Source organism: Dufourea novaeangliae, unplaced genomic scaffold, assembly GCF_001272555.1.
Source record: "Dufourea novaeangliae isolate 0120121106 unplaced genomic scaffold, ASM127255v1 scaffold81, whole genome shotgun sequence".
In the NCBI taxonomy this organism is placed as follows: Eukaryota; Metazoa; Arthropoda; class Insecta; order Hymenoptera; family Halictidae; genus Dufourea; species Dufourea novaeangliae.
This window is the reverse complement of record NW_015373973.1, coordinates 59492-73127: the sequence shown is the minus strand read 5'-3', so window position 1 is coordinate 73127 and position 13636 is coordinate 59492. Positions and strand designations below refer to the sequence as shown.

Genomic DNA, 13636 nt, shown 5'->3' with positions numbered 1-13636 from the left:
ACATCACCCATTGGAATTTAATCTTCCTCCTTCTTTATCCATATAAATATACTTACATTTCATGATTGATTTTAGAACAAAAGTAAAATAAGTTAACATGTTCTATGCGGCATAGTGAAGTCATACATTGCACTTCCAATAGCAGTTCCTGGATGCTTGTAAGTAGATGAATAATGCTGAATGCTTGAGTGGTCTTCAGCACTGATTGTATTAAGAAAGATTATATTAAATGTTCACAATTCAATTGCTACAAATTTTAACAAGGAATCATTTCCTGAAAACGCATGAGTTTCACTTAAATCATTGCACCAAATTTGTATATGACAGTATGGCAATAGATTTCTCCTGGTTCCAATATAGGATTGGGAAAGTTTTTCTGCAATAGTTAATAGAAAACAAATGAGCCTAGATTTTCGATAGGTCAGAAATTTTAAGTAAAATACCCAATGCGAAGAGATATTTTGCACTTACATGATTTACAGCGTCCGGATAATTCTGAGTTTCTAGACAGAATGCTCCGTGTTTAAAATATTCGGCACCATTTTTTCCTCGAATACCTGTGCCACCTTGAACGGGAAAGAAATTGCTCGTGTAAAATTGTACACCGGGTTGATTGGAATACACCTCCAAATATCTTCCGGAAGGTGGATGTAAAACTCGTGCAACAAACTTATTCTCGTTCTCAGAGTTATTCATTGTCAAACAAAAATTGTGATCAAAACCACCACCCGGTACTTTATCGATAACATCTTTCAGCGACGTCGTGTTCCTCAAGTCCATTATGCTGTCTTTGACCAATCGAATTTCACCGGTAGGAATACTTTCCGCATCGGTAACGGTCCAACGATCGGCATTCAATACAAATTCATGTTTATATAGCTCAGTCGCGTTAGTTTCCTGAAACGTGTAACCAAATTTAAACGTAAATCGAACGATAGGTTTGCGCATTGAAACATGTTCTTAGGCATAGATAGATAAACAAGCGTCAATTTACGTACATGGCCAGCTAAGTTGAAGTAACTATGATTAGTTAAGTTTATTGGGCTGGGTTTGGTAACGAAAACTTTCATATCGATGTGTAATTCTCCGTCGCTAGTTAGTTTAAAGCTAGCTGAAACTATAGCAGCTCCAGGATAACCTTCATCTCCGTCTTCGCTTAAGAGGGACAATACAAGCCATTCGTTCCGAATCCTGGCGTTCCATATTTTCGAACTCCAACCCTTGAAACCACCGTGAAGACTATTTCCACCAACATTTTTTCCTAAACAATACTTCTTTCCGTCCAATGTAAATTCTGCTTTGCCAATACGATTAGCAACTCGTCCTATTGTTGCGCCGAAATACGGATTGCTCGCAGACTTATATCCTGTTCAAAAATGCAATTCAAATGTTCTTGATATACGAATTTACGGATTACCTGATCGCCCATGCATGAACTCGGCGTTTGATGTTAGCTTCGGTACATTTGTCTATCGTTTGTATTCAGAAAGCAAGGACAGAGCACAGAGACAACTGGAAAGATTGAATAATACCTTCGACGTTATCGAAGCCTAGAACGACGTCTGCAGTATTACCCTGTTTGTCCGGGGTTCTGACAGACGTTATCGCTGCACCGTACGTTATGATATCCACCTCTTGACCCGCTTTGTTTCTTAATGTGTATTTTTCTATGCTTTGCCCGTTGATAGATCCCCATTGCACAACTGTTACCAATTGTGTCCCGTTCGAATCCATGATCAGTCTAAACGGGACGAAAATAAAAAAAGTTTCTTGAAATTGTGCCTTATATGTATATCCTTATCATGTTGATATCAATAACTTTTCAAGTCTTAACACAGATAAACTTAAGATAATTTGGAGATAAATTAACGATGGAATCGACGAAGGTAGCCGAGACGGAATTCGGAATTAGGCAGACCTGCAATTATTATATGTAGCTGTATGTAGCTGAGAACTGCACAACTGACTGCCCGCCACGTGAATCAATCTGAGAAGAATAATGGCAGTAACAAGCGAAAGGAAGTGTATTTAGCCACTGTTGCTTGCTGCTGCTCGTGAGCAATCAGTGCGTGCAGTGGCGTAGCTACATACTTATGTATCTATAATAGAGATATGTTGGGTACACAAGATTACAGGCTGGAATCGGGATCGAGATCGGGATCGGTACCGGAATCCGAAACAATACGAGAGTATCCAGATCTCGCCCGAATTTTTCCAACCTGTCCCGAAGCTGGGATGATCCGCACACCTCTTGCAATTATAATTTATCGTAAGAAGAAAGATTCGTAGGGATCTGTTGCGATTTAACGAGCATTTTTAAGTGAGAGACATAGTACTGTTATCGCCGATTAGATATAACCGTACTTTAAAGCGTTATTAGCACTGTATTTTCGATACACTTATCCCATTTTCTCGAAACAATTTCCCAGAATCGGTATATTATGCGTCTTTCGTTATATGTGTTTCTGTTCACAAAAGATAAACTAACAAGCTCACCCAAACAAATGGAGAAGAACTATCGCTACGGACCCTACGGAATGAGAGAATTGCATATCGGTACAACGTTTCGTCCTTCGCGAACATACTAGACGTCGCTTCTACGTGCATATACATATAGGGTGATCCAGAAGTCACACGACCCGCAGAATTATTTTGTCGCTGTGCTATGATGCTTGATGTATCAGTATGCTGCTATTAGATGAGAACTTATTTTAAATCATTTGCTATAAAAATTGTGTGTGACTTCTGGATCTCCCTGATATGACATACACACACGCGCGCACGCGTTAGTGTATTCAAATACAAGTGTTTCTTTTTCTATTGAATTATCCAATCATTAGAAAGGATAGACGATGATAAGTTCATGTTTCTATCTTTCTTGCGGATTTTGACGGTTCACGGAAAATGTATGTTTTATGAGAAAATTATTATACAATCAAGAGGCGTTATTCTTCGAATTCCAGAAATGTAAATTCGTTGAAATCCATGTATCGTCTGACGTCATTTCTATACATATGTATAGTGTAATCTATATTTTTGAAAAAAAGAAATCTTATCTAATCTTTCTTATCCATTACGCGAAATACCGATCACATCATGGTCACGATATCTCCACGCAGGAATTTCCTCTCTATCTACACGATCGTAAAATTGCTCAAGGAAAAAGTTTCTTTGTGGAGAAAAGTCGAATGAATTTACCTGCATGTTGCATAAACACTTGAAGAACATTATTGCTTGTTGAATGGAATAATCCGGGATGTATTTTTATTACTCGTTACAAACAGTCTTGTGGTTATTCGGGCATTTCTTTTTAGCTGAATCAATTCAACGTTAAAGACCGTGTCCTGTATCGTATAATTTTGAAAATCGAGAACTTGCTGACAACACTGATCAGTTTCTCAAGCATATGTATGTATGTGTCACACTTTCTCTTGATGCGTCATTCTACGTACATATTACACGCGCAAACTCACCGATCATACGTTACTGCAGTTACTGTCTCCGCGTTAACGGAAAAAAAAACACTTGTATGTACTTCGTAATAAGAGGTCTTCTAGTACGGAATGTAGTAGGTGCACGTTGAGAGAAGAATTCGAAAACAGGGACAGCTACTGTATTAAATAGAAAATCGTTGCTTGAACGACACATCTGTTTTTCAAAACCGTTCGCAAAGTTGCGCAATTCAATGGCAAATAAATTCATTGGTCTTTTCATTGCGTGACTGCGACATGCAAGTTTGCGCGCACGCGCGAGTGCGTGCGCACACGGTAAACAGGTGCTTGCGCGCTAGGCTATGTAGGTAAGTATCAAGGAGAATGTTCAAGTGTACGCTAGCGGCGCTGTTGTCACTGCACGATGTCCAAAGAGTAGGAAAGAATCTGAACGTTGATTGGTTAACGCTCGTAATGTATCGTATATCGTATATCTTTTCGTAGCGTAGGTTGCTTCGCATATTTGTGTCAATTTGTGCATGAACAAGGACTGTGTACGTATCCGCAGTCAGTATTTTTCATCCGTGCTTGTGTTCCAGCGATTTCGCATTTAAAACTGTATAAAAAACATTCGCGAATAAAGCACAAACGTAAAAATTTTTTTTTTTTTGTGCTTCTAGTGGTGAATTCTAAGGACAGTTTATTTCTTTAACAGTAGTGATAGTTGTACTTTCCATAAAATTGGAGAGGTCGAAGAAAAAAAGATTTTTTTATCCGTTACGATAAATAACCGTAATTGAATCATCATAGTTGGAGAAATTTTGTTCTTAAATTACCAGTGAATTTGCTCCGATACAATAACTTCGCGTCTTAGAGACCCAGAAAATCTTCTTATTTGAAGCTGCTCGTACATACTATCGTGTGTAACGATTCTAACCTCGTTCTCGTTACGTAAAGGTATATAGAGAGAGAGAGAGAGAGAGAGAGAGAAAGAGAGAGAGCAAGAGCTGTGCAGTATCTGTAGAGACGCTGAAGATTTCTAGCTACTTTTAAACGCTAAAATGGGCTTGAGGAACAAGGTGTGTATATTTAGTCGCTCTGTCATATTATAATTTTTTCTTCCAGTGAAAAAGTAACATTATATTTTTCGTCTTCTCTCATTCTTTGTGAGATATCGCTGCAATTTTTACGCCGCGATTTATTCGATAAGCTTTCATGTACATATACATATACATGTAAATATACATAATCATATACATATCATATACATATGCATATATATACAATGCGTACGCGTCACACTACATACTTCAATTATGTCGGCGATGCAAAATTATTTAAAATGTAGTTGTATAAAAGCACAACGAACGAACGGTTTGCATAGTTATACCTAATTTATTTGTTTCCATTTTTAAGTGTTGCTTATGTATAACGTTTATTGGAATACGCTCACCTTGTACAAGGAAAACATCTGAAACTAAGTATGCCGATGCCAGTAATTTTGATTAGATATATGTATGTACATAGCTATACACATCTCTGGAATTATTTTTTTCGATTACGGGTTGGAGTACAATATATGGCCGAGTCAACTAACTTTGTTTATGTCAATAAACAAATTTATCATTTCCATGGCGTTTTTGTAACTTTTCTCAGCAAGGATACGTAGTTTCACTGATGTGAAGTAGACCTCTACGTTTTCAATGAAGCAATTCAAGTACATATTTTCTCGAAAAATTAATAAAACAGGAAAAGAATAAAACAAATAGGTCTGTTTGGACGAAATTGAAATTTTCGACTTAAAAAGAACAAGATACAATATGCATATCAGTCTCATCATTTTGAAATAACGATTTAAAGATCTGGGCGTTACATGGTTAATGTAACTGATTAGATCATATTATTTACGCGCAATACCTACATAGTATGTACATAAATACGTACATAGATGCAAATGTTTTCAGTGAATATTCTGACTATTTGTTTAATAGTGTAAAAAACGTACATACGTTGTGTAGAATATTTGATAGACAAGAGAATTTGAATTTATCTAAGACATTAAATTTTTGCTTACAAAGAAGGTGTAGAACTGAGTTACCCTCAATGAAATTTCTTGGAGCGCCAGCGGTCAGATTTTTATCGTCTTCGATTTCGAATCTTTAGTTTGTCACGCCACCGTATTAAAGGGGCAAATTTTCCAAGCCATCGTACAACCATCTTATCTGAGACTCGCCGTATCGTATTGTTGTCGTCTGTGGAACAGATTGTATGATATAATAGATGCGACTAGCAATTTCGATTTGTTAGGGATATGTCGTCATCGTTGTATCTGGCATCGTTGGTCCATTCGTCAGTTTACAAATCTTTGTTTTCATATAACGTTTCGCATACGTTTCATGTTCCGAAATTTAGCAGATCTTCTGTTTGTGACGACGAAGGAATAATTGTATCGCGAAATGTTATATCTGAAACTGGTTTCACATTATCTTGCTTGAAACGGTATAGACGGGATAAGTGAGTCCATTATGGATCGAATTTGTTTCTCGTATTAGGATGGTTTGCTCGAACACTAGATATTAAAATGACAAGTTAACACGAGGCGAAAATACGTGGAATTTCCTTCAGTAACGTTCAATCGTTATTATATTGTTGATACTATGATAAACTGATTGGTCGCAAGTCGCAACGGTTTCGATTTATCTTGTAACATTTTGTTGTCTAACGATCGAGGCAGACATTCAATAGTACAGAATTTCGCGCGCAAAACTAAAGCCAGCGCAATTATAGCGTATTATGGGCGTCACTTTGTTCCGAACGAATGATAATTACATTTATCTCGGAGCTTAAGTGCTCAACAGGATCGTCTAAAGATTATGTAATCACGACCGGGTAATTGTAAGAAAATTTTCCAAAATTCAACGGAGAAAATATACGGATAATCATCGAATCATCGTACGTTTCAATGTGTGATCCGCGATTGGGACTACGTGTTTGCACTGTTCGCCAAACGGATCGAAAGTTTAACCAGACCTTTCCAAATGTCCAGAGTTCAGAGTTTATACGTTCTGGGCATGCATACTCTTTGAGAGGCGTACTTAATTGTCTTGTTGAGACGTTCAGTATCCGGTGGGCTATCGATAGCACACCTGACGTGAACTAAAACTTATTATGTATGTGTAAAGGCCTGTTCACGAAATGTGTTCACTAAATTCTTATCTTTGGTTAAGGTTTTGGGCATTGATATTTACACGTTGAAAATATTAGGGTTTAGATTAGTGTATCGAATTTGTGTCACTGCATAAGGGGAACGCGAATTAAGTGATTAATCTACGTATATGTATGTGTGTACGTATGTATGTATGCACGCATGCATGCATGCATGACCACGCATCATTGGAATGTTATATAATCAAGATCGGAATATACATACCTAATGTAGAAAACGTTTCGCTTTTTTTACCACGAAATCGAAAATACAGAGCGTCCCATGTAAAACCGGCCAGCCTGAAACAATTATTTGACTACAGTTCCGAAAAGGTCCACCTTCCAATTTTCATGAAACTCCGTAAAAATTGTCCGAAATATTTCCAAATGAAGATATGTAGAATGGTTTTTTGACGCATTTGAAAATTAACCGATTCCGAGATAACGCTAAAATAATGGTGTAAAATTATTCTTTCTCAGTTTACGCGAAGTCTCGCGCCCCTGTATCCCGCCAAAGCGTGTTTTGTATCGCATTATCTGGGCGGGGTACACATATGTACAGCAAGTAGTTCGGGTTACTTTTCGAAAAAAATGATTGCACTACCACGAGACGGTGTTATGTGTATAATATGTATGTCACCACTCGAGCTGCAAAGTAAGCAGGGCCTGTCCTGGCGTAGGGTGAACCCGTAACGCACACGCGGGCAGCTGATTTATGTCAAATGGTGTCCTCGCGGTCTTGATGTTGTAGACTGTAGACAAATTGAGAAAGAAAAACCCGAAAAGTGGGTTTGCACACGGATGGCCATGGAAGCAGGACTGGCAATGAAAGTAAGTAGGTCTTTCTCGGTGCTACGTACTCTTCGTGCGTTTAGTGTATAAAAATATGTTTACATATTATTTTAGTGTTATCTCAGTTACTTTTCTATTGCGGCAAAAAAAACCTTCACATATGTTCATTTGGGAATATTTGGAAGGATTTTACAAAGTTTCATGAAAATCGGAGGTTGGACCTTTTCGAAATTACATCCATTAATTGTTATGTGTTCCGGAAGGTCAGCTTGAATGTGATTTCACATAAGAAAAAAAAAAATGCATAGAGGTACAGGGAGGGGGATAGTTTTCAACATCATTTCTAATGCGTTATGCATAAAATTTAGTTTTAAAAGAGTGTCGTTTGCCAAACGTTATTTTCTAACATATGTAAAGTTTTTCTGAAATATGTACATAGGTTTTGTACTTAACCAATGAGTGGGACCGATTCTACGTAGGACGTTCTGTAGAACTCGTGCGTTGGGGAGCGAAGGAGCGCACGCGCGTGCTGCCGTCACCTCACTTTACAATCTTTGTCACGAGGCCAGCGGTGCAACAATGACCGTGATACATCGCGTATCGCGTAAACACGAAGCGGGAAGGTTATAAAAGTTGGGAATCCGATAAATACGTATGCATTTAAGAGTGTATCGTTTGTACGATAAACGATACAAAATGAAAGTGAAAATTCGTCGTTGTCGTAAATGATGGGACGAAAAATTGATTGTTAGGTGTTTAAGTGTTCTCTCGTGTTTACAAATCTGGTGTCGCGAACGCAGGTGCGTGTTTCGTAAGATCGTGCAACCGTAACGAATCGAGAAAAGAAAAAAAGAACTTTAAGAAAACGTGTTCGGACGATCGAAACAGCGTCGATTCGTTGGTATGTACTTATACTACCTATACATACATATGTATGTATAAGCAATACGTGTATATATACGTACGAATGTAGGAGAAACTGTCGCGGGAGACGTGGAGCAGTCGAGGGACAATCGCAATAGGGGCAGGAGAAAATATCGATCGTTATTTTCGCGCAAGTCTAACCGAACCCAGTGTGGGCTTAGACCAGAAGTACAGGCAACTATGCAGCATGTTCGTTGGATACGCGTTTTGCCGCTTGCACCGCGAAAGACCGAGCGTTTGCGTGTCGCGTCCCGGTTGTCCGTCGTCGTCTTTCTTTCGTGTATTACATTTTTACACTAGCATCGAATCGTATATACGTGAAATGTAACGTGCATCGTGATCAATTTTTCAAGAACGTATCGTAATGTATTTCTATACTTACTAAACGGCGGAAAGGGAAAAGGTCTCGAAGGGACAAGAGTGAAGAGCGTGAGTGCGAGCGTGAACGTGTTCTCCGTTCGCATTCATCCGCCTACACGGCTGCGGCTAACCGAAACCACCAACGAATGTAACATCTGTCCACACGTTTGCGACAGCCATCGAGTATCGATCGGTTGAGGGAAACTCGGATTTGTAATTACTTTACTTGATTTTTCTTTCATCTTCTTGCGACAACGGCACTGCTGGCTACCACTATGCTATCGTTCTACGTACCTCCGTATGTATGTATTTATGTATGTATGTATGTATTTATGTATGTATGTATGTATGTATGTATGTATGTATGTATGTATGTATGTATATATGTATGTATGTATGTATGTATGTATGTATGTATGCATGCATGTATGTATGTATGTATGTATGCATGTATGTATGTATGTACGTATGTATGTACGTACGTACGTATGTATGTAAGAACGAGCCGCCGCGCCGCGTCGCAAGTGGGGGCACTACATAAGTACTGTATACGAACGATAGAGTCTCCGCAGAATTGACGCAGAGTTTGATTTTTATCCTCACACAATGTGACGACACGTCTTTGTACAAATGATTAAGGGATTGTTAGGCGTAGGAATAGTTTTGCGAGTGACCATTATACCGACCTGGCCTCTTATACAGAGGGGGTGACAGTTCCGCGGTCGGTTGTCCACTTATTCTTTAATTCTGTCATCGAACGCTCGACTCGAACAAGAATAACTAAACCATTTTCTGAATCGTCAAGTTTTCGAAATTTCATAGTATTGATATTTTAGTAAAAGTACAACATTACGCGAGTAGCAAAAACACCGTTTCCGCGAGTAGCTATCTACGAAGCGTAGCTGATTCAACGAAGAATACGATTATGCACTTTAACATTCATGCTTCTGATTCGCTAATCAAAATCACGTTAATGTCTTCCGTCGTTCTCGCAAAATTATTGTACCATCGATTGTAATCTATAAAGTAAATAAATAAAAATTACTCTTTTCAATCGACTATAATCGTGTGGTATTGTGTGTGTTTTTTGTTGTGTATGTTAGATGTCCGAGGAGAATCCAGAGATGCGGGAAATGGCAGCACGTATATGTCGTGATTACCTTCATGGAGTTTGGAAACATGTTACCGCGGAGAACATCGCGCTGAAACGTATCAGGTTAGTCAATGTAGTAGTGGTGTCTTTTGCAGCGCAGCTTGCAAATTGTGGTTGCGTTGAAAATGTAGGCGGCGTGCGCTAACCGCTGACGATGTTGCACGAGCAAGACAAATGGTGTGCAATTGAATTCGATTTTGCAGCGGCGGACTGAGTAATTGGTTGTACAACGTTCAGTTACCGAACGGAGCCGTTCCGATTCGCGGGGAGCCGCGGCAAGTTCTGTTGCGATTGTACGGACAAGTACACGGGGAAAGAGCACTGGAGGGGCTGATCACCGAATCGGTCATTTTCACGTTGTTGTCGGAAAGACAGCTCGGACCGAAATTGCACGGCATATTTCCCGGTGGTCGTATAGAGGAATATATACCCGCCAGGCCGTTGCTAACCAAAGAATTGGCAGATCCGATGTTGAGTTCCATGATCGCTGAAAAAATGGGTCAGATTCACACTATGCAGGTCCCAATAAGTAAAGAACCAACCTGGCTTTGGGACACCATGGCCAAATGGTTGGACACAGCCACCGATATTTTGGAGAACCTCGAAGATATCGATGCCCGACACACGAATAATGTCGATGCGATACGAACGATCGACCTGGATCACGAGATCAATTGGTTCAGGTAAGGAGGAGGAGCGCACGAACAATCAAAAAAACCGAACGATAGAATAGCGATTCCGTTTCGTTTGGTTCACACGTGAATCTCCGATAAAAATGGGATTAACCATTTAAACGAATCCCCACCGCGCCTGTATCGCGTCAACATCGCGTGCGATATGTAACAAAAGCACGTGTGTATTTTCAGATCACTCGCGACGCAACGGAAATATCCAGTTGTCTTTTGCCACAACGACATGCAGGAAGGTAACATATTGTTGAAACAAAACACGCGAAAACCGGAACTGGTCCTTATCGACTTTGAATACTGTTCGTACAACTACCGAGGATTCGATATAGCGAATCATTTCGTCGAGTGGCAATACGATTACACGGCAGCAGAATATCCTTTCTTTCATGAGCGCACAGGATCAGGGCCTACGAAAGAGCAGAAGGTATGTGTCGGTGATTACCAACTCTGATTCTCGAAAAATTTCTAGAAATTTCAAGACGGGTAAGACGTGTCGCGTTTTACTATTTTCCGAGATGCGTATGTATAGGTATACATACGGATGCAGGTGCGTGCCGTGCGAACGTACGTGCGAACGTACGTGCATACGTATGCATACATGAGTATATATCTTCTTTTGTATCGATTCATGCCCTTGTAGACGACAATCAATTCGATTGCTAATGGAAGTACCTACTACTTTTGTGTGTGTGTGTGTGTGTGTGCGTGTGTGTGTGTGCGTGTGCGTGTGTAACGCGATCGTACGATAAATATGCCAGTATCTTTTATCACATTTGCATCAAACGACATCATTTGCTCGGAATAGAAAATGTGCAAAGGTTAAACGAAACGCACGGTAACGTTTAATTAGAAACATATGTTCACTTTAGGCGTTGAAAAATTAATTAAATGATTCTACTCGAATTGTTCCAGTAAAAAGATCCCGGTAAAAGAAAAAAAACGAATCATAAAATATATTCAAGTATTGTCGTTAATTTAAATTCGGTGCATTTCACGTGCGTCTAGTAGGAACTCGCATATAACATAGACTGACATAGAGGAACGACGATGTCTTGTAGGGGATTAAAAAGCTTGCAGCGATTTCTGTCTACAGATATAACATTTCGTTTTCTCGAGTAGAATTAAAAGATGATGTTTTTAATCTGCCTTTGCAAAGAGGTTTTTCAAAAAGGTTAGAGGTTCTCCTTGTCCTCCCCATCTCCCAGCAGTTGCGATTGTACTGCTACAATTATATCGTAACACTTTCACTTTTGACAGCGCTTTTCAAATTATTGCATGTTCTCAGTGATTCTATTGGTTTGTTAGTTTGTTCAACGATCGCTTGATCAGCAATTTGGGAGCAGTATTCTATGTCATATGTCATATGTCATATGTCATATGTCATATGTCATATGTCATATGTCATATATACAACGAGCTACATTTGGGTCGCCGTTACACGAACGATAGCTTTTCAATATATGCGTCCAGAGAAATCGCTGCACGCTCGTAAATCCGTATATTGTTTGCAAAAACTTGACATTGTCCTTTACCTGTTTCTTCTCATTCTCGACATAATAAAATACATTTTCCTAGTCCCTGCCCACCTCTCCCATTTGTTATCTAAATTCCGTCCCTTTTGCGTAAATCGTAAAATTGTCCGCGTTAAGAAGAATATACATACATATGTACGTAGCTGTACGTAGACTCGGTCGAGCGAATTCGAGAGTTATCGAGTGCTGATCGAGGACTGGTTGGCGTGTGCTGCGTGTGTATATATTAGTTTCACAGGACCACGATTCAGTGAGACAAGGCTGATGCCTGCGATCGGCTAATCGGAATAGTGGGAGGCATATCAATCTGCCTATGCGATGATGGATCCTTCTCGCATCGTACGTTGTGGAACCAGAACGACCGGTGCCACCACCACCACCACCCACCTTTGCAACATCAGTCCCGTACCTGCGCATCTACGACTCTAGAGTACCTCTACACGCACTCTCGATAGTCGATCCATAATCTACATTGCCCGATAAATGTACAGTGTCTTATGGGTGGTAAAATCGCGTTATTTCCAATTAAGACACTTCATTCGTCGCATTTAAATGCCCGCTCACTTTCCTTATTAGATTATCCCAACGGACGCGTATTCATTCCGATTGTACAATTGACACGGTTTTTCGATCCATTAAAAGTTAACTACGCACCTCTTCCGCGTTCTTTCGATACATTCCTTTTTCAGAATATCTTCTTTTCGAATTTATTAAATGTTTCGTAAACAAGTGTACGTACTTGCATGTATATACGTACATACATACATATACCTCGCACGTATCCGGTTACGAGCGTTAGGCGTTTGCCCGATTTTCTTCGGGCTATCATCTGAACACCTTCTGTGTGTGTACCTGTGTGCGTACGTGTGTACACGTAAGCGTATACCACTTACCTTTTCACGTATCGTTTAATTAGTATTCATTCGCAATCATTTTGTTTATTTTAACTACTTGCTTTCTTCGGCAGCTCAACTTCATAAGAAATTACTTGAAGACAGTTGGCAATAACGCGTCATGACGGAGATCAAGATATTCTCTTTGGCCAGTCACTTATTTTGGGGTTTGTGGAGTATTGTCAACGCTAAACTCTCCGAAATTCCATTTGGATATTGGGTAAGCACGCGTGCGCGTCTGTCTGTCTGTCTCCTCTTTGTTGCAGGATTACGCGGTTTCTAGGCTAAAAAATTATCAATACTTGAAAGAAAAGATCACGGTATCCGGCCCGCCGACGATAGATACCGACGACACGGACATAAAAATAAATTCAATCGATTGAAAAGACCGAGCGCTCGTCGTCCGTTACGGCGTGGCGTGGAGTGTTTCATCTACGACGTGACAACAAAGTTTGCCTGCTACATTTTCATGTGCACGTGATTATCTTGTCAGAGTATCGCGATGTATCTCTATTCTGTTATTGGAAATCGTGATACATGTTTCATGCTTTCGACAAAAGAGAAAGAGAAAGAGGAAGAAGAAGAGGAGGAAGAGGAGGAAGAGGAGGAAGAGGAGAAGCAGCAGCAGCAAGAGGGAGGGACAAAGACGAGAAAGATA

At 39.8% G+C, this 13636-nt stretch overlaps 2 protein-coding genes across 6 annotated transcripts in view; one reads left to right on the top strand and one right to left on the bottom strand.

The window, feature by feature from the left end:
• Window positions 1-42: 42 nt before the first annotated feature.
• Window positions 43-13636, bottom strand: part of LOC107186929 (aldose 1-epimerase-like) — a 14928-nt gene continuing 1334 nt past the window's right edge. The window contains exons 1-5 of one of the 5 annotated variants that reach the window (XM_015574901.1): window positions 4268-4305; window positions 1533-1741; window positions 999-1366; window positions 472-897; window positions 43-376 (exon numbers count right to left, since the gene is read on the bottom strand). In XM_015574901.1, coding sequence (XP_015430387.1) covers window positions 296-376; window positions 472-897; window positions 999-1366; window positions 1533-1734 — 1077 coding nt within the window. In that variant the 5' untranslated portion in view covers window positions 1735-1741; window positions 4268-4305 and the 3' untranslated portion in view covers window positions 43-295. Of the gene's footprint in view, window positions 377-471; window positions 898-998; window positions 1367-1532; window positions 1742-1918; window positions 1987-2496; window positions 2585-3198; window positions 3275-4267; window positions 4306-13636 lie in introns of those variants that run through there. The other 4 variants (XM_015574902.1, XM_015574898.1, XM_015574899.1 and 1 more) reach the window with 4 other exon arrangements.
• On the top strand, window positions 4439-13599 carry LOC107186931 (choline/ethanolamine kinase). Its single transcript, XM_015574903.1, is given in 7 exon segments — window positions 4439-4510; window positions 9815-9927; window positions 10068-10547; window positions 10731-10977; window positions 13053-13089; window positions 13092-13198; window positions 13245-13599. Coding segments are annotated over 7 exon segments (1119 nt in total). The 5' UTR covers window positions 4439-4492; the 3' UTR covers window positions 13362-13599.